Source organism: Emys orbicularis, chromosome 1 (genome assembly GCF_028017835.1).
Source record: "Emys orbicularis isolate rEmyOrb1 chromosome 1, rEmyOrb1.hap1, whole genome shotgun sequence".
Taxonomy (NCBI): domain Eukaryota; kingdom Metazoa; phylum Chordata; order Testudines; family Emydidae; genus Emys; species Emys orbicularis.
The window spans coordinates 107,383,001-107,406,201 of record NC_088683.1 but is presented as its reverse complement, the minus strand read 5'-3'; the positions used below and the strand labels follow the sequence as shown (position 1 = coordinate 107,406,201).

Here is a 23,201-nt window from a genome sequence, read left to right as displayed (position 1 = left end):
CAGACACTTCCGTCTGCTCCAACAAAGACCCAGAATCTGAATTACTTGCCCCAAAGCTGCAGGTCTACCTGAAAGCAGCTCACAGAAGTGTGCTTGTCTTTAGCACTCAGATGCCCAACTCCCAATGGGGTCTAAACCCAAATAAATCCGTTTTACCCTGTATAAAGCTTATGCAGGGTAAACTGATAAATTGTTCGCCCTCTATAACACTGATAGAGAGATATGCACAGTTGTTTGCTCCCCCAGGTATTAATACATACTCTGAGTTAGTTAATAAGTAAAAAGTGATTTTATTAAATACAGAAAGTAGGAGTTAAGTGGTTCCAAGTAGTAACAGACAGAACAAAGTAAGTCACCAAGCAAAATAAAAATAAAATGTGCAAATCTATGTCTAATCAAACTGAATACAGATAATCTCACCCTCAGAGATGCTTTAGTACGTTTTTTCCCTCAGACTGGACACCTTCCAGGCCTGGGCACAATTCTTTCCCTGGTACAGCTCTTGTTCCAGCTCAGGTGGTAGCTAGGAGATTCTTCATGATGGCTCTTCTCTCTCTCTTGTTCTGTTCCACCCCTTTATATATCTTTTGCATAAGGCAGGAACCCTTTGTCCCTCTGGGTTTCTACCGCCCCTCACTGGAAAAGCACCAGGTTAAAGATGGATTCCAGTTCAGGTGACATGATCACATGTCACTGAAATACTTCATTACCCACTTGCCAGCACACACATATACAGGAAGACTTACAGGTAAAACACAGCCATTTGCAGACAAGGGTCCTAGTTAATGGGAGTCATCAAGCTTCCAAACCACCATTAATGGCCCACACTTTACATAATTACAATAGGCCCTCAGAGTTATATTTTATATTTTTAGTTTCAGGTACAAGAGTGATACATTTATACAAATAGGATGATCACACTCAGTAGATTATAAGCTTTGTAATGATATCTTACAGGAGACCTTTTGTATGAAGCATATTTCTGTTACATTATATTCACTTATTATTACATTTTTATAAAACCATATAGACTGCACAATGTCACAACTGTCGTACCTGAGAACTCTCTCTATGCTGACCAGCTGCTCCAAAGCACCAAGTGGCGGGACTGCAATGTAATGCAGACCTGGGATGACCAGCAGTGGACACAGAACTTTCACCACCTTCCTGGAGCTGTGTGAAGAGCTTTTCCCAGCACTTTAAAGGCAGGATAAGCAGATGAGACAGGCCGTAGTGGTATGGAAGTGTGTTGTTATTGCTCTCTGGAAGCTGGCGACCCCAGACTGATGCAGGTCAGTGGCTAATCAGTTTGCCATCAGGAAGTCAACCATCAGTGCTGTGGTGATGGAGGTTTGCAAAGCAATTATAGCTTTAGTGAATTATAGTTTGGTGAAGACTGGAAATGTTCATGAAATAATAGCGGTCTTCGAGCAAATTGGCTACCTGAACTGTGCTGGCATCATTGGTGGTACAAATGTGCCCATTATCTGCATGCTCCACAAGGACCGCATGACTACATAAACCAGAAAGCATACTACTCCATTGTTCAGCCGTCCTTGGCTGACCGCAGAGGGAGGTTCACATACAACTTCATGGGATGCACAGCCAGGGAGCATGATGCCAGTGCATTCCAGAGATTCTGCCTTTTTGAAATTTGACAAGCGGGGACTTTATTCCCACCCAGTGGGATATCAATACGATGTCTGTGTCCTCTGTTATTTTGGGAAACCAGCTTATCCTCTATTGCCCTGGCTCACGAAGCCCTGCCCTGATGTGAGGACATCTGGTAGAAGGTTCAATTATACCATGTGCAGCTGCAGGATGGTGGTACATTTGGCTGACTGAAGGTCAGATAATGTTGCCTACAAAACCATTTAGACTGCAGCTTCTATAATGCCATTCATGTCACTGGGGTACGTTGTGTTCTGCACAACATATGTGAGGTTAAGAGGGAATACTTTGGGCACGACTGGGGCAATGATTGCGCTGCTTAACAAGTCTGATACAGGTAGCCAGAATGTGCATCAGCTAAGGTTGGGCCTGGAAGAGATAGGGAAGTAACGGACTCCTTGGTTTGGAAGGTGAAAATAAGATAGGTAAGCATTTACTGTAATGGACTGCACCTATATGAGAATCATGTGCTTGTATATATGTATTGTCAAGCTATGAGAGTATTAAAATCATAGAAGTGTAGGACTGGAAGGGATCTCACTAGGCCAGTTAATCCAGTCCCCTGCACTCAAGGCAGTTCAATACAGTTCCCCTCTGTCTTGTTCTCAAAGTACTTACACACCAAGGGACTGTACAGCAAAATATTTTATTGAAAGAGTAACACTGCCAGTGCAGCTGTCAGAAGGCAGTCAAGTGCACAGGGGGTGCAATACCACATCCCGTGTAATGAAAACGCACATCGTCAGAGTCCTTGATGTTACTCTGTTGTGCCTGCACCGGGTGGAGTGCACAGGGTACAGCTGACCATGTGCCCTCCCTCCCATCTATGGACTGGGTTACCCCTTATGCAGAGGTCACTGGCTGCAGGATGTGTTAGTGTGGAGGGGAGGCAACAGCAGGAGGCTGACCTGGACAGAGTCCAGACCCAAGTTGTACTGGAACCTGCTGGCCATCAGTCCCAGCATGTGCTCAGACAGATCCCTCTACTCCTCATGGTCCTGCTCCCTCATGGTAGATGTCGTTTGCAGCCATCTTCTTCCTCTCCAGCATCCCCTCAGCTGCAGCCTGGTTCTGCCAGTCCTGTTCTATCGTCTCCCTAGTAGCTCAAAGAGGCAGTCTCATCTACAGACAAAGTCTCTGTGCAGCAGGTTGTCCTTTATCCTTTTCCTTTTGCTACAGAGGTTCTGGACCCTGGTGTTCACTGTCAGTGGTCTTCTACGTGGATGTCTCACCTGCACTGGGGCAGATGGTCCTGAAAAACAATGCATTATTCTTCTGCTCAGAGGGGGGGAAAAGAAAAGTTTCTCCCCTTTAACTTCACAGCAAGGGAAAAGTCACAACTTTTACCTCCTTGGCATTCATTGTCCTCCATCTTTGCATTTCTCTACTCCGAAGCTGCTCAGTTCCAGCGTTCCCTCCCCTGCCCCCGACAATGGCAAATGCTTTATACAGTCACACAATTTTTTTTTATTATTTCATTTTTAAAAGGGGTGTTGCGGACTTGAATGTGCGAGGGATCGGCCTGGGACGACAGAACATTAACTCCATGACAGTACTGTTATTTCAAGTTGTGCTGGCAATGGAAGAGGTGAACCTGCCTGAGATCACTGAACAGGTGTTCCAGGACTCTGGAAGATAACCACCCATCTATGCCAGGAAGCTGTTTCATCATCTGGCGAGTGATGGGCAGACTGATGACAGGGGACTAGTGAACTAATCTGGGACAGTATAAACAGGATGCTAAACTAGAGGCAGTAACACAGAACCACCACAGATGTGCCTTTGCAACCTACCCCCTTCCACTCTGGCAGCCAGACCACAGACCAGTATTTCCAAGAGACTTTGCAAGTGCTCTGGATTTAATACTGCCAAAGACCATGCAATGGACTTATTTCCTAGGCTAGTGTTTTGTTTTTTTTAAAGCTTTGGCTGCCTCCAAAAACATAATGCTAGGGTAGTGTGAGAAAAAACATATTGCTGTACACGCATTCTGTAGCCAAACTTGTCTCACCCCCATTGCTGTGTTTGCGACCATTGCTCGGCTTGTATTAATAACCACGGCTTTGCATATCTGCAGGGGTGTGCACCACAAAAAAAATCACTGCTTGCATGTTTAAAATTTTGTTCCCCCACGCAGAATTCATCTTGGACTGTACATGCCCAGTGGGACGATATTTCTCCCCTTTCCCCTCAAGTGAACCTGAAACCAGTATAATATAAAAGCCTGCCCTCCAGCACCCAACACCCCCCACTACAGTAATAGAGATTGGTCCTAAACAGGCAACAACAGCCCCCTTATGTTGTCATATCCCCCCTAGCCATAACAAGGGCAAATCACTCACTCCCTTACCCAACTGAGGTGATGCTGATTCCTCTGCTGCATTCTCCCCAGTCTGTTTCTCCATCTCCTCCCCAAACAGGTCCTAGGAGTACTGAACGAGGTCAGACTGGCTGTGCGTGGACGTGGCAAACATCTGCTCTGCCTCAGCTGAGATTGCTGTGGCTGGTGCTGACCCTGAGTCCACGCACATTCCAGGGGGCCCTTGAGGTGTCCAGGGTGTACTCAGGCTCCATGGTTGGGACACTGCTGAGCACCCAGTGCAGCTCCTCAGAGAATGGGGACATTCTAGGGGAGTCATCAGGCTAGGACTTGTGGTTCTTTGCCTGGCAGTACAGGTTCTTCTTGGATTTTATCTTCTCTAGTCCAGTGAAGCCTATCCTTAACGAGCTTACTGGAGGTAGCATAATAAGACTTTTGATTTCTGGTCCTGGACCTGAAGCCATTCTGACTGGTCTCACACCACAGGGTCCACAAGAACATTGGTGTCAGACTCAGGCCAGCTAGATGCATGCTTAGGATGCTCAATCAGATGCCATCTGATCTGAAGGAGTGCAACAGGTGCAGAAAGCTGCGTGCTAAGGCACTGTCTGAAAACTAAGGCAGGCTATTTATACTGACTGGAGGTAACTTTCAAGTCCTGAACCAGGGAGCAGGAAGGTAAACACAACAAAGGTCCCAAGGGGAATTCTGGGACAGCATTAGAGACCTGTCAGCACTCAAGCAGACTCTATCTGCATCATTTTTATCTGTTATATAAAGATGACAAGAAGTAATTCTTCTGCTCTACTCCACGCTGATTAGGCCTCAACTGGAGTATTGTGTCCAGTTCTGGGCACCACATTTCAGGAAAAATGTGGGAAATTGGAGAAAGTCCAGGCAAGAGCAACAAAAATGATAAAAGGTCTAGAAAACATGAACTATGAGGGAAGATTGAAAAAATTGGGTTTGTTTAGTCTGGAGAAGAGACGACAGAGGGGACATGATAACAATTTTCAAGTACATAAAAGGTTATTACAAGGAGGAGGGAGAAGAATTGTTTTTCTTAATCTTTGAGGATAGGACAAGAAGCAACGGGCTTAAATTGCAGCAAGGGCGGTTTAGAAGGACTTTAGGAAAAACTTCCTAACTGTGAAGGTAGTTAAGCACTGAAATAAATTGCCAAGGGAGGTTGTGGAATCTCCATCATTGTCTAACCTCCTCTTAAAAATCTCCAAACCCCTGTCAGGGATTGTCTGAAACAGTGGTTCCCAAACTTGTTCCGCCGCTTGTGCAGGGAAAGCCCCTGGCAGGCCGGGCCAGTTTGTGTACCTGCCGCATCCGCAGGTTTGGCCGATCGCGGCTCCCACTGGCCGCGGTTTGCCGCTCCAGGCCAATGGGAGATGCTGGAAGCGGCGTGGGCCGAGGGACGTACTGGCCGCCGCTTCCAGCAGCTCCCGTTGGCCTGGAGCAGCGAACCGCGGCCAGTGGGAGCCACGATTGGCCGAACCTGCGGACGCGGCAGGTAAACAAACCAGCCCGGCCCGCCAGGGGCTTTCCCTGCACAAGCGGCAGAACAAGTTTGGGAACCACTGGTCTAAATAATACTTAGTCCTGCCATGGGTGCAGGGGACTACCGAACTAGATGACCTCTCAAGGTCCTATGGATTCCCAAACTTGATTTGCGCCCCAACCTGGAGGGTGGTCTAAGCCTTTAAAACAAACAAAAACACAAACTTCAACATCACAGAGGAGAGAGGGAAAAACACTACTGAATATCCCAGACTTACCTATCTGTAGACTTAAAAATGACATTTAACAACTGAAAATTATTTCCTATGTTCTTCGACCTATCAAGTCTTGAGTTCAGGATTCCACATTTCCCCTGCAAGCACTGATATCACTAAAACATAAACGAGCACAAGCTATGGAGAAGGCTCCCTGTCTTGTTTTAAGTGCTTGGGATGTCATCAGCTGGCACCGGAGAAAGACAGGGCCCTGAACTGATATTTTAGACGGTATAAGCTTTTCAGTTCACCTTTCGATATTAATCTATGCAGGGGTTAAAGTGGATTGAAACAGGTGGGGCAGCGCTCAACACAGCAGCCAATAAAGAGCGTGAGCTGTGGGGGAGCACTGCTTATCGGGAAGGTGCGCTTCCCTAAATCTGTCACATTTTAAAAATGTAAGTAACAATTCATGTTACACTTGCACTAAAAATGCAAGAAAAGATGTTTTATGTATACAGTATTCCTGTTTAACCTCAAACAAAATTCCTCTGTGCTTTAGAATCACCAGGTTTTTGTGTTTTTAATCGTTATTTTATACAGGAAAATTAAAAACAAAAACAAAAACACACCACACTATAGCATTATATTAAGCAAAGAACGTACACATTTGGTACCACTTACCTCCAGTTCTACTGATCGCCTGAACTGAACTCTCAGCACTTCTTTGATGGAATCACTGACATTTTCTAGCACAGCTCTGCGGGCCAGCACTGGAAATTAACGAGAGTCAGTAAGTACATTTTAGCTTCATCTATGGTGCTTTGGTTCAATGTTGCATTTTCAGTTTTTTGATGCAAGACAAAGCAGGTAATGAGGTCAAGTGTGTTGAAGGCGTAAGACATAGGGATAAGATGCAGACAGAAGTGCAATTATACCCTGAAAAGGTGACTCTATAAATAGCTTCATGGATTCTGTGGTTATTTTCTCTCAACTGTTTCCATATCAAATTTGTTCATCTGCTAGTAAAAACAATTACCTTTGTAACAGATGGACTAGAAATTCAAACTGGATCTGAAAGTCAAACTGTGTTCTTTTTTATTTGAGCACTTGTAATAAAGATTCTGCTGTTGTAATACAGTTAACAATTCTGTAGATGATGCATAAGCCAGAATAGAATGCAAATCACTGTCCAATAACTGTGTTGGATATACACTACTAATAGGCTTTTAAAAAAAACCACCAATGTTATTTTTGTTTAAAAAAAAAAAGCAAGCAAACACTGCACTGATTACACATGGAGGCAGACTGTTGAATAAGAAGGTACTTTATAAACACTCACAGGTGCATTGCTAACCATAACCACACTTTAAATTATGACAGTGATTATTGAAAGCAACTGTAAAATGGCATCTTGGTATTTTGTATTTATTCTCCATCAAATATCTGCACAGTAAAACTGCTCTGTTTACAAGTCCCCCCCCCTCAACCCCCCCCCCCCCCCACGATCTTTCTTAACACTAGCACAGCCAGCTCACCCTCGTATCTGGAAAAAATTAAACTCTGTTCTTTCTGTTTTATACATCAAACGCACACATTCTGACCATAAAACTTAAATGGAAATTTTTTGTTGGTTGACATCAAATATGGCTTCTTCACAACTGTAGTTAGCTTGGCAGTAACAAGGCAACTTTCTTTTTAAGCAAACAAAGTCACTTTTCTGATCATAACCACACCAAGTCCAACTAAAATAATCCAAATACAGGTACATAGCTCATTTTCGCATGACAAAATAAAATGTTAAAGATATTTAGAAAAACTGACTTTAGTTTCACATGTTCTAAAGTTTATTTTAAATTATGGCATTTATAAACAGTCCCAATATCTTCAAAGGGAAACTTATTCCACCATGCTATTAAAAGATTCTGCATAACAGTCCTGTAAGAATACTATAAATTTAACACCAAAATTATAAAGGAGCTGCAATTAAGCCTACATGTATGCATGATCAATTTTAAAGCACCATTTGCACTACACTTGTGCACAAGGGACAGGTTTTGTGCAGCTAAATTTTATAATTTGTATGAGCAAGGGATACAAACCAGGCTGTATGCATGGAAATACAGGCTGAGTTTTGAAAATCTGGCCCTTCATAACAAGTACATGTAAACAAGACAGTAGGTTTATATTTAGTAATCTACATTCCATGCTGTGTTCCTTTCAAATGTTCATTGAGCGCCCATACATGTGTAATTTAAATGATAAGATTAGCATTAGAAGGTGATGTTCATTAGTAAATTGTGTGTGTGTGTGGGGGGGGAGAATGGGGAATAGTTTTGAAATAATTTTAAAGAAAAAAATTGAAATAAAGTTAGCAATATCTTACCAGCCATGATTAAGTAAGTATCGGGAACAGTGATGTCACAAACATATGGTTGTCGGGTTGTGGTCATGGCAGAGGTGATAATTATAGCTTCAGATGGAGTCGTGGCCACTACAGCAGTAGAAGGGGATGAGGAAGTACTTGAGTTGCTCTCAGTAGTTGTACGATGGCCAACTATGCTACTAATGGTGGTAGTAGTGGCAGTAGTAGCACTTGTTCTATTGGTAACTTCAGTTACACTAGTTTTTGTTTGTGTGCCAAATTCAGTGGAAGTGTTTATGGATGGAGGCAGCTGTGTAGGTACAAATGATGTAACCACAGAAATTGACTCTGTAGGTGAAGCGGTAATGCTGTTCACATCCGTATGCAACAACAGTGTATATGGATTTGTTGTAAAATGTGCTGTACTAGCAGTTGCCTTGGAAAGAGATGTTAAAAGCAACGTGTGGTTAGCAGTAGCACCAGTATCCTCATCTGAAGCTGTAACAGTTGAGAGAAGGGACGAAGATACACTTAAGACAGGAGTTGTCTGAAAGGTGGTAAACCATGAGGTCAAGTGTGTTTCATCAACCAAGATATTGCTGGTGAGAAAAGATTCTGAGTCAGAAATGGACAGCACCAGTGTAGGAACTGCTGATTCAAGGGAGAAGAGTGAAGACTCTAACTGAGAGGTAGCTTCTGTGAAAATTGAGGTAAACGAAACTTCAGAATCCATTAGCAAGACTGATGTTCCTTCTAGTAACATGGAAGAGTAAGAGTAAAAACTTGATGATATTACTTCAGGATTGTGTGTGTTTGGAACAGAAAACGTATTTGAATAAAGGTATGAAGTCTGCCAGGGAGAGAGATGAGAAACCTCTATGCTTGTGCTGTCAGTGGCAGGAAACTCAGTTGAATCCCAACTAGAGGAATCATCAAAAACTACCGATGTCCCCAGCAGTGTAGGGAAGACCTGAGGTAATAGTGTTGATAAATCACTTGGCATTCTTGAATAAAAGGTGGATACAGCAGATGATAAAGATGACCAGCTGCTAGGTTCAGAGAGAAACTGTGTTGATAAAAGGTTGGATGAAAAATCTGAAATATTTACAGATGATTTGTCCATTGAAACACTTGCAGGTGTTTTGTCAAGCCAAAGTACAGATTCTGAGGGCATAAATTCAGGTGATTCCAGCAGGCCTGTATGTTTGATTGTAACTGACGGTATATTCTCACTTGTGGTAAACACGGATTCAAGGAGAACGCTGGTGATATCAGACGATTTTGCTCTAATACCAGATGTTAAAGTAACAGTTTCAGTAATAGGGAAGGGGAATTGAACAGAAGTGATATCCAGTGATATTCCTTCAGAGGGCTGTCTGTACGAAGGAAATATTGTTGTACTCATTATGTTAAGACCAACGTCCACACTGTTTGAAAAAAACAAGTTTGACTCAGAGACTTCTATAAGTCTTGAAGAAAATGAAACAACAGGTCTTGATGGAAAAGTAGTATCAAAGATTTCAGGAGTTGACTCCTCCAGCTCATACAAGTCAGTAACTACAGTTGTAAGTGGAGTAATGCCTTTTTCCTCAGAGGCTGTGAAGGACAATGTTTCAATATAATCACCCGAACCCACATCATGTTCTATGTGTCCTGCTGAAAACACTTGTTCTGGTGGAACTGAGGCAAAGTCACAGTACGAACATGAAGCATATGGTCTAGTGAAAGGCACTGGGCTTATGAACTCACTGAAGAGCTCAACTTGACTTGGTATTTCTAAATTGCCAGGCAAATTTGGTGTTGTACTGGAGGATTTATGGGAAAACACATGTGTAAACAAGTCATCAGTAACAAAAGTATCTGAGTCAGTGGAACCAGCAGCTGAGTGAACTGGGAAAGACACATATGGAAGACTAATTGAAAACAAAGCAGGCTCCATGCTGGTTACCAAAACAGGTGCTGCCCTAGAAATGCTTGCAACAGAATAGGTCCTTAGATCCAAAGTTTCTGTTGCATCGCTATTCACATCAGGGTAAGCTTCAGTGTATTGATCAGTACTTTTTGCCAAAGCATCTGGGTTAAGTTGGCTATCCTCATTCAGCTGTCTTGTAAGAACAGAGGACCCTTCTGAAGTAGTATCAAAAGGCAAAAACAGTGAGGAGTCTGAACTAGATGCATAGCTTCCATCTACATTTCCCGCCAGTCCAACCACCACCTCTGATGTAGTGGAACTTAAATAAATATCTGTATTTGTGGGGTACAATAGCAAGTCTCTGCTTGTAGTTGGAATTATACCATCTGGAGCAAAAGGCTTCAATTGTGTGAAAGCACGACTGTGACCAGAGGCAGCACGTGATGTTGTCATTTGTTGTGCTGTTTTCATTTCATCATATGGCAACAAAAGGACAGATAATGAAGGTTTTAGCAACACAGTTTCTAAGGTTTCTCTTGGTGGCTCTACTGAATTATCTGAATGATACTCCACTGTAATAGACTTTAGTGAAGGAGTCCACTGTTCATTCGGAAAGGAGCTAATCAATCCATCGTCACTTAAAAATGCTTCATTGCTAGTTACTGTGATATCTCCCACTGGCATAGTTCTTCCTTCTGAACTTCTGCTCATTCTTTCTTGGTCAAATAAAGTCATATCAAAGGGAGTGGTAAGTGATGATAAAACCACATGAAGAAAATTATTTTCCTGGGGTTGTACTGTGCTTTGTGTTAAGGCCATGTGTGCTATGCTGCTCACTGTACTTTGATGTAGTTTAGATCCCACTGAGAGTAAGGAAAGATTTTGCTGCTCCAAGGATACACCATCTGAAAAATAAAAGACAAAATTTGATCAGTTATAATGTAAGCAAATGCAATCAAACTAAGACTGTTTCAGGAAACCCTACAAATGGTGGTTAATAGGCAACATACTCAGAATTCTGAGATAATAATCGTAAAGTGACAACCAAGACTGAGACAAAACTTCTGAATGACAGTATAGACTGTCAACACAAATGTTAAGTTTTATTACAGTAATACATTCCATGGAGGCAGAGTAGCTTAACGTTAAGCTCTTCCCAAACCACACCTGACCCAGCATAGCAATGGACTAGCTCAGGGATCGGCAACCTTTGGCACGCGGCTCGCCAGGGTAAGCACCCTGGCGGGCCAGGCCGGTTTGCTTACCTGCCGCATCCGCAGGTTCGGCCGATCGCAGCTCCCACTGGCCGCGGTTCGCCGCTCCAGGCCAATGGGGGCTGCGGGAAGCCGCGGCCAGCACATCCTTCGGCCTGTGCCGCTTCCCGCTGCCCCCATTGGCCTGGAACGGCAAACCGCGGCCAGTGGGAGCCGCGATCGGCCGAACCTGCAGACGCGGACGGTAAACAAACCAGCCTGGCCCGCCAGGGTGCTTACCCTGGCGAGCCGCGTGCCAAAGGTTGCCAATCCCTGGTCTAACTAAACCCACCAAACTAATAGGATTTTTAAAGAGACAGGGTGGGTGAGGTAATATCTGTTATTGGACAAACTTCTGTCGGTGAAAGAGACAAGCTTTTGAGCGACACTTAGCTCTTCTTCAGGTCTGTGTAGCTCAAAAGCTTGTCTCTCTCACTGACAGAAGTTGGTTCAATAAAAGTTATTACCTCACCCACCTTGCCTCTCTAATATCCTGGGACCAACAGGGCTACAAAAACACTGCAAACAGGATCTTTAAAGGCAGTAGCTTTGTTTTCAACGGTCTTTTTCATATACTATAATATGCGCCAGCTAACATTCTAAGTATATAAAAATGAGTAAAAAGGCATAATACAGAGTAAAATTCTGAGCATCTTTGAGGACTTAATTTTGTTTTGCTTTTTTAAATTAGTACTACTGAATTTCCTTGTTCTTATTATGCTCACTAGTAAAGAGAACACACAATGCACAGTGAAATAGTTATGTAGTACATGCAGGAGAATGACACCAATCAAGATATAATGGGCCAAGTTTTCAAAAACAGACTCTAAAGTTATGCCTACTGCCATCTGGACATGCATACTTGGGTAGACATCCAAGCACAGTACTGAATTTGTAAACACACTGCTGTTTATGCATGGAAATATGAGGCTCAATAGCCCAATACAGGGGTGTGTTGTTATGTTTGTTGACTAGCAAATTGACACATGCAAAAATTGCACTTTTCACTCACATGGAGTTCTTTGGTCATAGGATCACAGAAAAGAAGGGCTGAAAGGGACCTCGAGAGGTCATCTACTCCCCGGATATAACTTTTTTTTTCAGTCAGCTCTCCCCACCCATCCACCCATGAACAGTAGGTGGCAATCACACTCCCTCTGCCTGCTACAGGCACCACCCACAGAAAATTATTATAGCTGTCCTATGCAGAGCACTTCATTTGGTCATTGAGGCCAACTGTGTATGGCAGAGAGCGGCCAAGTTTTCTCATCTCTTCACACTGAGGCTGCTGGAGCAATCTTGTAAAATGGAATCTCTCAAAAAGATCTACTTCTATTCACAAAAAAATGTACAGAATTCCTAAATTAGTCACCGGTTCTTTAAAAACATTTTTCTGCCTGTGGAGCCTGGACTACAGCAATGAATAGTCCATGAGACCTTTATGTGATGAGGCAATTTCCTATATCGGTAAGTGTTGAGATATATATATAGCCCAATACTGCTTTTATTCATTATTGTACATGTCTCCCTGTTACATTATAGGAACTTGATGCAGTGGTAAGTGTCAGCAGTCAGCGCAAACACAGATATTACATCCCACGAGTAGAAAATCCAGTAATTCCCTTTACAGTGTAGCACACTAGCAAACACACCAACTTGTTTGGTGCACTATTGTACAAAACCTACTGTACTTTCGCATTGTCCTCATTTTAGGGATCCAGGGATGATGCTGGGGATCTTGCCCAAAGCACAGAGAACTGAAAAGACTTGGTAATGTTGCTGTCAAGGTTAACATTCATGTGAATGCCGATGGGACAGTGGGCACCTCTAAGAGATGCCCTGCTCATGGCTCCTTGGCATGATGCTGAGTCCTTTCTCTGGGAGTAGAGCTGTTTCATGAGGTCATGTGTAAAGCTGATGTGTGTGTTGTTCTGCTATTTAAACAACTGATACCTGACAAATATTTTAAAAGACTTACATTCATGTTAATTATGATGGATCAAGGGGTATGTCTGCACTCCGTGTCAAAGCTACACTAGAGTTTATTAATTGCTTCTGACAAGATATGAACCTATGTTAATGCTGCCATGTGGTCCTCTCCTAGTCTCTGAGCAGTATACTGTGACCATTTCATTTGATCATTACTCTGCACTCACAAGCCACTGGTAGAGTAATTATAACTCTATTACTTCATTGGGAATACAATTTTACTGTTCCCATCTACCAGGATCCAACTGGAAATGGCTGGATTTGAGCATCTATGAGAAAAGCTGAAAGCCAACTGTCAGGATATACCCTCATCTGAACATTACTTGCTTTCTCTTCGCATGTCACTTTCCCCTTTCATGGTGGTGTTCTTGGGGTGTGATGGGAGACCTATATGGCAGCTGTTTCAGAAACGTGTGTGCTTGTGTGAATCAGGAAGGCAGATTGTGTCTTGAATACTCCATGTGAGTTTCAGTAGCCAAGTACTGACCCTGCAGCCAAACGCAAGAGAGCTACCTCAGGACACTTCACATATAAAATATGCCATCTGATCACCCTGCATCCCACCCAACCCCACTGCTGTCATGGTAGTGTTTGTGGGATGCTACTGGCACACCACTGCAACGGTGCATGTGACAAGAGAAAATATACACAAGGCAGTTTAGTCACAGAAAAGGAACTAAACAGTTAAAAAATATAATTACATATCATCATATACAATGCGGTGATATAAAACAAAAAGTACTCTATAGAGGTACAGTAAGTTGCCCAACTGGAGTTGTGTTTACATCCTGCTAGAGCATCCCTTTCATTCAATAACCTGTGGCAAGTCTTTGCAAAGGTAGCTCATATGTCTGTTACACTTTCAGACTACCAACACCACCACCTTCCAAAAATGATGCTGTGACAAGCTGCTCCTTTTTGGTCAGTCTGGCAAATGCCCCAATATAATTTTTCAACTGCTGACACATTAATGTGATTAGTTTCATATCTGGTGATCTGAAAAATGCCAACAGATTAGAATTAGTATGCAGGACACTACCAATAAAGGATGTGTGCTATGGTAAAATTTTATTTTATGGAACTCATGCACAGTATCTTGCAGCATATGCACTACTCACTCAGGTAAAATCTGAACAGAGTTTATCTCCTGAGCCTCAATACAGGCAGAAGCAGTTATGTGGCCTTGGGTCACTATATGAACAAAAAAACAGAGTGACCATAAAGCATGGACCAAGTATAAAATCACTGCATTACAGTAAACAATCTTTTGATCGTACCTTCCTTTGGAAAAAAAATCTGTGCAAGACTAATACCCATACGTAATCACAATTGTATCCTTGATGATTTTCTGCTCAAATAGTTTTCATTCCATTATCCCTGTGAACCCAGTATATAGTGCAGTGTACCATATCATTATGAATTTTACAAAAGATTTTGATTCACTTGCATAGTAATTGGAATGATTGTGAAAAAGTGCCTTCCAATATGAAGGCCAACACCTTGTCTGCTAATTGCTCCCCAGACACAAAGCTTCAGCAGGTGCTTTGGATATAGTTCAGGTTAACAAACTCCAGGGTGCATCGCTCCATCAGAAGAAGCCTCCCTGACATTGATCCATCTTTTGATCTGGTTTTTGTGCTTCTTCTTAATCACCTCTTGAGTGTGCAGACAATGACTAAAGAATAAAGTGACAGACTATTGACTGAACATTGTAAACATATATAACTTCTATATGTAGTATACACATGCATGCAATAAGATTTACCTAGTGTTTCCATAATACTGTCCTCCTTTCTCATACTTTGTTCTCTGTGCACTTGCTTATGGCAATGCCAAACTTATCTTGAACACCCAGATACTTTAGGGGAGGCAGTTCTTTGTTTTTTGTTTGTGACTTACATTTTCATCTCCATCAGCAAGACAGATGTATAGGCTTCTTTACCACAACAACCACACCAACTATAAAAATGTATACACTATGCATATCTATTATGAAATGCAAATATTACTACAATCTACTTACTATGTGCAATTATAAGCCAATCTCTTCACATGTCCTGGGAACTCTGGTCCAAATCTATATCTGCTGATATTTATGCCCGTTCCAGGGACACTGGAATCACTTTCAATGGTGCCTGCACTACCTCTGTGCATCATCCAGAGATTCATACTGAGAACTCTGTGGATTTTTGGCATTATGAAAGTGATAGAAGAATGAATACTAAGCAAATTCTGCTGGAAGCAATTGAGAGTTGTTGCGTGACATTGTGTTGTAAAAACAGTTGCAGTACTGCAAGACATCTAATGAGCATGCAGGCTGGAAATATAAGCTTATATATACAAATATAAGAAGGTGGGGAATGTTGCTCTGAATCCAGGCTGTGACTTTGTCATAGGCATTTCTTGAGAGGAGATTTCCATTAGTTCTTATTCAAACCACACATGTCATTAATAATACAAATTATTGTTTTCTGCCATCTCTAGGACAACACTGCATTATTAGACTGCTACATATCAGAACAGTGTGCGCAACTCATCAAGAATAGATAGGACTTGTAGCAGGGGCTCCAAAAAGCAGATAGACAGAAGAGAAAGCATAAAAATAAAGTGAAGTTCAAGGAAGAAGGCAAGCCTCAGGTAAAGCATACTGCACGACAGACAAACCCCTCATTACTGCAAAGCAGCCAATCCAGCTATTCTCTGGGACAAAAACATACAGACCACCTGTGCTCTGGTATATTTTAATGTTCTGAACTGCACAACGTTATTGACTAATATCAGTACTGGCTTGTTTGCCAGCAAGGCTGTTATCTGGACAACTATACTGTTACTGAGCCAGGCAATGATGACAAGGCAACAATCCAACAAGCCAAAATCCACAAAGCTGATAACGTTAAAAGAGAGATTAGATGGCTCAGGAAACAGAATTATGATTCTGAACTACAGCTTGAAAAAGTAAAAGGAGAACACTTGTGGCTATGAGCAGATGAGTAACGGACGGCACAAGTGCAATGGCTTAGATAATAAACTTTTATTACCTGTATTTGTAACAGTACATTCCTATTTTAATGCTCTTATTCTGTAGATAAGGAACAAAGCTCCCTCCTGTTACCATGCTCAATAACATTAAACAGAGACAACCACATGGTAGTACTTAGACCAATACAGGAATAGAATAGAGGGAGCGGGACAGAGGGGAATAAGGGAGGGGCAATTGACATTAAAGTATCAGAGGTGGAAGCCAAACTTGACCAGCTAAATGGGACTAAATCGGGCGGACCGGATGATCTTCATCCTAGAATATTGAAGGAGCTGGCGCGAGAAATTGCAAGCCCCTTGGCAATAATTTTTAATAAATCTGTAAACTCGGGGGTGGTACCGATGGACTGGAAAATAGCTAATGTGGTTCCTATTTTCAAGAAGGGGATAAAAAGTGACCCGGGTAACTACAGGCCTGTTAGTTTAACTTCTGTAGTATGCAAGGTCTTGGAAAAAATTTTGAAGGAAAAAGTAGTTAAGGACCTTGAGGTGAATGGCAATTGGGACAAATTACAACATGGGTTTACGAAAGGAAGATCGTGCCAAACCAACTTGATCTCCTTTTTTGAGAAAGTAACAGACCTTCTAGATAAAGGAAATGCGGTGGATCTAATTTACCTAGATTTTAGTAAAGCGTTTGATACTGTGCCGCACGAGGAATTACTGGTTAAATTAGAAAAGATGGGGATCGATATGAAAATCCAGAGGTGGATAAAGACCTGGTTAAAGGGGAGACTGCAGCGGGTAGTACTGAAAGGGGAACTGTCGGGTTGGAGGGAGGTCACCAGTGGGGTTCCTCAAGGTTCGGTTTTGGGTCCGATTTTATTTAATCTATTCGTTACTGACCTCGGAACCGAATGTAGGAGTGGGCTGATAAAGTTTGCGGATGACACAAAGTTGGGAGGTATTGCCAATTCGGAGAAGGATCGGGATATTCTGCAGGGAGACTTGGATGACCTTGTAAATTGGAGTAACAATAATAGGATGAGATTTAATAGTGGGAAGTGTAAGGTGATGCATTTAGGGATGACTAACAAGAATTTTAGTTATAAGTTAGGGACGCATAGGTTGGAAGTGACGGAGGAGGAGAAGGACCTCGGAGTCCTGGTTGATCGCAGGATGACTATGAGTCGGCAATGTGACGTGGCTGTGAAAAAAGCTAATGCGATCTTGGGATGCGTTAGGCGAGGTATTTCTAGTAGGGACAGGGAGGTGCTGCTTCCGTTATACAAGGCGCTGGTGAGACCTCATTTGGAGTACTGTGTGCAGTTCTGGTCTCCTATGTTTAAAAAGGATGAACTCAAACTGGAACGGGTACAGAGAAGGGCCACTAGGATGATCCGAGGAATGGAAAACCTTTCCTATGAAAGGAGACTCGAGGAGCTCGGTTTGTTTAGCCTAACCAAAAGAAGGCTGAGGGGGGATATGATTGCTCTCTTTAAATATATCAAAGGGATTAATACCAAGGAGGGAGAGGAATTATTTCAGCTTAGTAGTAATGTGGATACGAGAACGAATGGATATAAACTGGCCGTGGGGAAGTTTAGGCTTGAAATTAGACGAAGGTTTCTAACCGTCAGAGGGGTAAAATTTTGGAACAGCCTTCCGAGGGAAACGGTGGGGGCGAAGGACCTCTCTGGCTTCAAGATTAGGCTTGATAAGTTTATGGAGGGAATGGTTTGATGGGATAACGTGATTTTAGTCAATTAGGCATTAACGTGCCATCGCGGGTAAAATGAGGGTCCGGCTGTAGAATCTTGCCTGTATGCTCGGGGTTCTGCTGATCGCCATATTTGGGGTCGGGAAGGAATTTTCCTCCAGGGTAGATTGGCAGAGGCCCTGGAGGTTTTTCGCCTTCCTCCGCAGCATAGGGCAGGGGTCGCAGGCTGGAAGATTCTGTTGTGGGTGGGTCAGCTTTTGTGGCCTGCATCATGCGGGAGGTCAGACTAGATGACCATATTGGTCCCTTCTGACCTTAAAGTCTATGAGTCTATGAGTCTATGAGGAAATTATTATGATTAATGCATTACATAACAATGGATCCTAAATTATGACATGGTAAAGCACTCTGCATGCAATGTACAAGTCACACAATTACTTAAATGTCGGTATGTTTGAGGGATAGCATGCCTTCCGTTTCAAAAAGACATTTGCCAACATTTTCCCCACTTGCCACAGGGAGCAAAAGGAGATGGAAATGCCTGAATGCAGCTCAGGAGGGGACCATCTGTGTGCCTGGTGCAGAGAAATCCTCACCACAATGATAGTGGCAAATGCATTTGAAGAATCATAAAGTCTTCCTCAAAGGGTCAAAAACTCAAAGACTCTATGACTGTTTAATCATTTAACATTGTCCTTTCTGGATTAGCTGTGGTCAAGCAGGTCTTTGAATGCTGTGTCCTCACAAACCATTTACACAGTTCTCCTATCAAGTCTGTGGGCAAATTTACTTGGATGCCTGGCTCACGAGAAAATACCAAGTTATAGTGGCATTTGCACTTGAAAAGCAGGATGCCTGGGACTTTTTGTAGAGAGGTGTACAAAAGTAGTAAAAGAATGACTGAGAAGGGAGCTTGCTTTGCTTCTTTCTCTTATAAATCATAAAGTACTACAGCAGTTATATTAAGACAGAATATGGAACAACTTTTTAAGTGCACCCACTAATTTAGAGAGCATGTACTAACCAGGAGAGTGGATCGAGTCTTTTTAAGTTTTTGATCTCTATATAGTGGCATGCATACTGATAGAATATTATTACCTTGCTTGGGGACATATATAACTGAACCACAAGTATGGCAAAATCTTTATAAAATGTCACAGAAAGTCATACTAGACCAATATAATACACAGGTGTGACAGGGCCAGAAAGGGTTACACAACTAGCAGGCTAACTGAACCAGATTCAACCTTTAGAGACATGTTAGAAAAGTATGTAAATGGTAATTAGGGCCATTTCATGTTAGACAGACTATAGCTTTGAAATGTATTTTTAGAAAATTAGAGGTAATACTAATTGTATGAGTTACTTATATCTTGTTAGATGTTAACCATGTAAACAAATGGTTCCTGGCTATTATTAGAGCTATTGATTCAGAGATCAAAAGGAAATATTAACATTTAGATGAAACTTGGGTGTAATAATGTCATTGTCTATATTTCTCTTTGAAGTCTGTAGTAAATGGTCTATGAACTGCTTAATGGATAATTACATTATGCTGATGAATTCAACTAGTTACTTGTGTGTACATAGGAAACAGGTAGTTCTACTTCAAAGCTGCTGTTCTTCACCAAAGGAATATCTACAGTCAAGAGGCTATTATAACTGCCAGTGATCTATATAAAGAAATCATATGCCCCGATCCTTTTAATCTCAGACCTGCTTAAGCTTCATGCAAGGGAAGTTTAAGTCGCAAGACGGAAGTCTCCAGTCCCATCTGGACTGCCCTGATATTGAATATTTGGACATTGGATTATAACCTGATGAACTGATTCTGAAAAGGGCTCTTTGCAACTCTAGGGCTCACCATCTCTACTATGAAACTGACTTAAGAACTCTATTCCTACCCTACCTTTAACCAATACTCACTCTCTTCTTTTTTTAAATAAATTTTAGTTTAGTTAATAAGAATTGGCTGTAATCATGTATTTGGGTAAGATCTGAAATATTCATTAATCTGGAGGGTAATGTGTCCGATCCTTTGAGATTGGTAGAACTTTTTATATGATGAACAAGATTTTCAGTAATCCTCATCATATTTGACTTGGCTGTCTGGGTGGAAGCCCAAGGCTGGGTTGTTTTAAGGGAACTGTATTTCTGGCTTCTGGGTAACCAGTAAGGTATTGTAGAAGCTTTTTGTTGCTGGCTTGGAGAATCTAAGTATTAGAATAACCACCAGTTTTGGGAATTGTCTGCCCCATTCTTTGCAGTTTGCCCTAATTGAGCGATCTCAGAGTGACCCCCCGGGAATCCCAATCACAACAGGTTACTATATTTGCGACACCAGTGCACACTTTTGAAAAGCACACAGGCCATGCTCAATAGCTATTTCTCTGAGAAATTTTTTTTATTCTAAAAGATCCAAAATGTCTACATTATTTAACATATGTGCTTATGAAATTTAATTGTGATGAATTAAGTTGCTCAGTCCACTTTCAATAAGGCAAAAGTCCAGAAGCCTATGCTAAGTTTCAGCAGTATACAAAGCTGGAGATAAAATACCAGGCCAAGTATAAATGGTTATATTTCAAAACTTTAGTGCAAGTATAAAGTGCATGAGAAGGTATATAACATTCACACACTTTCAGTGCCCTTTACGTTTCTATAGATTTCCAAAAGGAGGACATCCTGAAGTCTCTCTTTATACATGTAGGCTCAGAGTGTGCCCAGCTGCTCCACAGGTGCAGACAGTACAAGAAGCTACCCATCTGGTAGACTGCACTCTTGTGCGGCAGCTAGACACAACTGCAGACTTTCTGGGAGCAAGCTCCTTACAACAAAGGAGACAGAGGTAGCAAGGCTCTCTCTTCATGTTTGCCAGCAGAGATGGCCAGGCTCACACGAGAGGTGTAGCAGCAGATGAATTCTCACTGCATGCTGGAGAGCCTAGGCAGAAATCCTGCCTCTCTGAGCACAATCTTTCATGCAAGGGTGGCCAACCTGTGACTCCGGAGTCACATGCAGCTCTTCAGAAGTTAATATGCGGTTCCTTGTATAGGCACCGACTCCGGGGCTGAAGCTACAGGTGCCAACTTTCCAATGTGCCAGGGGGTGCTCACTTCTCAACCCCTGGCTCTGCCCCCACTCCAACCCTTCCCGCCCCCTCCCCTGAGCCTGCTGTGCCCTCGCTCCTCCTCCTCCCCCCCCAAGCCTCCTGCACGTGACGAAACAGCTGATCGGGAGGGGAGGGGAGGGATGGGGAGGCGCTGATTGGCGGGGCTGTTGATGAGCGGGAAGCGCTGGGAGTGGGGGGGAGCTGATGCGGGGCTGCCTTACATGGTGACAGGTTTCAGAGTGGTAACCATGTTAGTCTGTATCAGCAAAAACAACGAGGCGTACTTGTGGCATCTTATAGTCTAACAAATAAATCTGTTAGTCTATAAGGTGCCACAAGTACGCCTCGTTGTTTTTGACGTATTACTGTAGCTCTTTGGCAATGTTCATTGGTAAATTCTGGCTCCTTCTCAGGCTCAGGTTGGCCACCCCTGTTTCATGGTGATACTTAGGGGGTACTGCACCTGCACACTGCCCTCAACATGGGCCAAAATCCTGTAAGACACGATCAGGCCCATAACAAGCTCTACTTTTACGACTTATCACTACAAAATGATTAAATTCGCCATTTTTCTCCTCCTCCAGCTTGAAAATAGTTTCCCATAGCGACTGACAGAAAGGGCCCCACTCATTTTAAGGGAGAAAAGCTTTTGACTTAGTTCAGGATTCTGTATTTCCTCTGCAGTAGCTGATAGAAATAGCTGCAGTCATTACTCTGATTCAGGAATTTGTTGTAATGACATCCTTTGCTGGAGTGGAATTAAGACCCTCTGCTGAGTCCTTGGCAGATAAAGAAAAATGCAGCTTTTATTTATTTAGCACCATTGTTGTGCATGCTGCTTTATAAACAAGTTAAAAAGCCCAAAAAACAAAACAAAAATAATCCTTGCTTTGAGAAACTTGTGATCTCAGTTAAATTTTTAATACAGCAAAAATAATGACAGACTTATGAGTCAGGAAGTAGGAAAAGAGGGCAGGGAAGGGATTTAAAAAACAACAGTAAACATATGTAGAACCATACTGTGCAACATTATTGCCTTTGGACATTTTGCATATTAAGGAGCCTTGTGTGAACAAAATAGATGCACATTACACAGAGTTGTTCTTTTTTTTGGAAGGGGGTGGGGAGGTTTGAACCATGAAGACAGAGCACCCATGGATCTGATTATAAGAGAAATCCTCTTTTATGGCAGTCCAAAAAACATTCACACCAATGGACGCCCTGAGCATTCACATTCCGTAACTCCTCCTAACAAACTTGCCATGATCCAGATGTGAAAACAAGATAACAGTGATTATTCAAAACCAGGGTATTGTGGAGCATTTGCGGGAGAAGTCAGGAGAGAAGACTGAATTAAAGAACTAATCACAGTCTCCTGAGAATACTGCAGATACATAAAAAGAAAACCCAGAGTGCTAAGAAAAATAAAGGCAGTTACACTGTACAAGCCCAAAGCTCTGCTTCAGCTTACGCGCACACACATAGAACTGCAAGTCACAGTTCAAAATCTAGCTTTTGCTGGGAGCATTCACACTTTTCTGGCATTTAGCTGTACATGACATCATTGTGTGGGAAGCTATATGTGAGAGAAAAAGTGCACACAACTTGAATTGGACTTACAAAAGTTAATTCTAAGAAAAACTCTAGTTACATTTGCTCATCGTGATAACTAGGTCACACTTTTAAAGAAAAATATAAAATGCTTTTTTTTCTTAACAAATTAAAGACAGCCTGCATTGTGATTTGAGTTCTATTCTCTAAAGACCTTGTGTCAGTTGATATCCAACCAAAATACAATTGACACGCTTTCTGGTTCTGGTCTCCTCTAAAATGCAGATACTAGAAGCACTGAAAACAGCAACTAAATTTATATTAACCTCCTCTTTGACAGAGATTACCTAGACCAGATACAAGTGTTTTAGATCCCTTTGTTCAGATTTAACACATCCTTTTTTAAAATAAAGATGCACTTTGTAAAAACTGTGTTGCAGCTGTAAAAAAACTCTAGGGGTGAGGTAACACGCAGCCCAAAAAACAAACGTAACTGCCTAATTAAAATTAAGCTTATTCTGTATCTTAGTAACCCCATTATCCATAGAGACACTTCTCACTGACATAGATCTTTAACTATGCTGACAAAGAAGAAAATAAATAAC

General features: G+C 42.2%; 1 protein-coding gene across 1 annotated transcript in view; it reads right to left on the bottom strand.

Annotated features, from left to right (window-relative positions):
• Positions 1-23,201, bottom strand: part of KIAA1549 (KIAA1549 ortholog) — a 212,482-nt gene that overhangs the window by 93,507 nt on the left and 95,774 nt on the right. Inside the window, exons 2-3 of the mRNA XM_065419825.1 lie at positions 8,102-10,897; positions 6,400-6,488 (exon numbers count right to left, since the gene is read on the bottom strand). Of these exons, the coding sequence (XP_065275897.1) occupies positions 6,400-6,488; positions 8,102-10,897 (2,885 nt within the window). The remainder of the gene's footprint in view (positions 1-6,399; positions 6,489-8,101; positions 10,898-23,201) is intronic.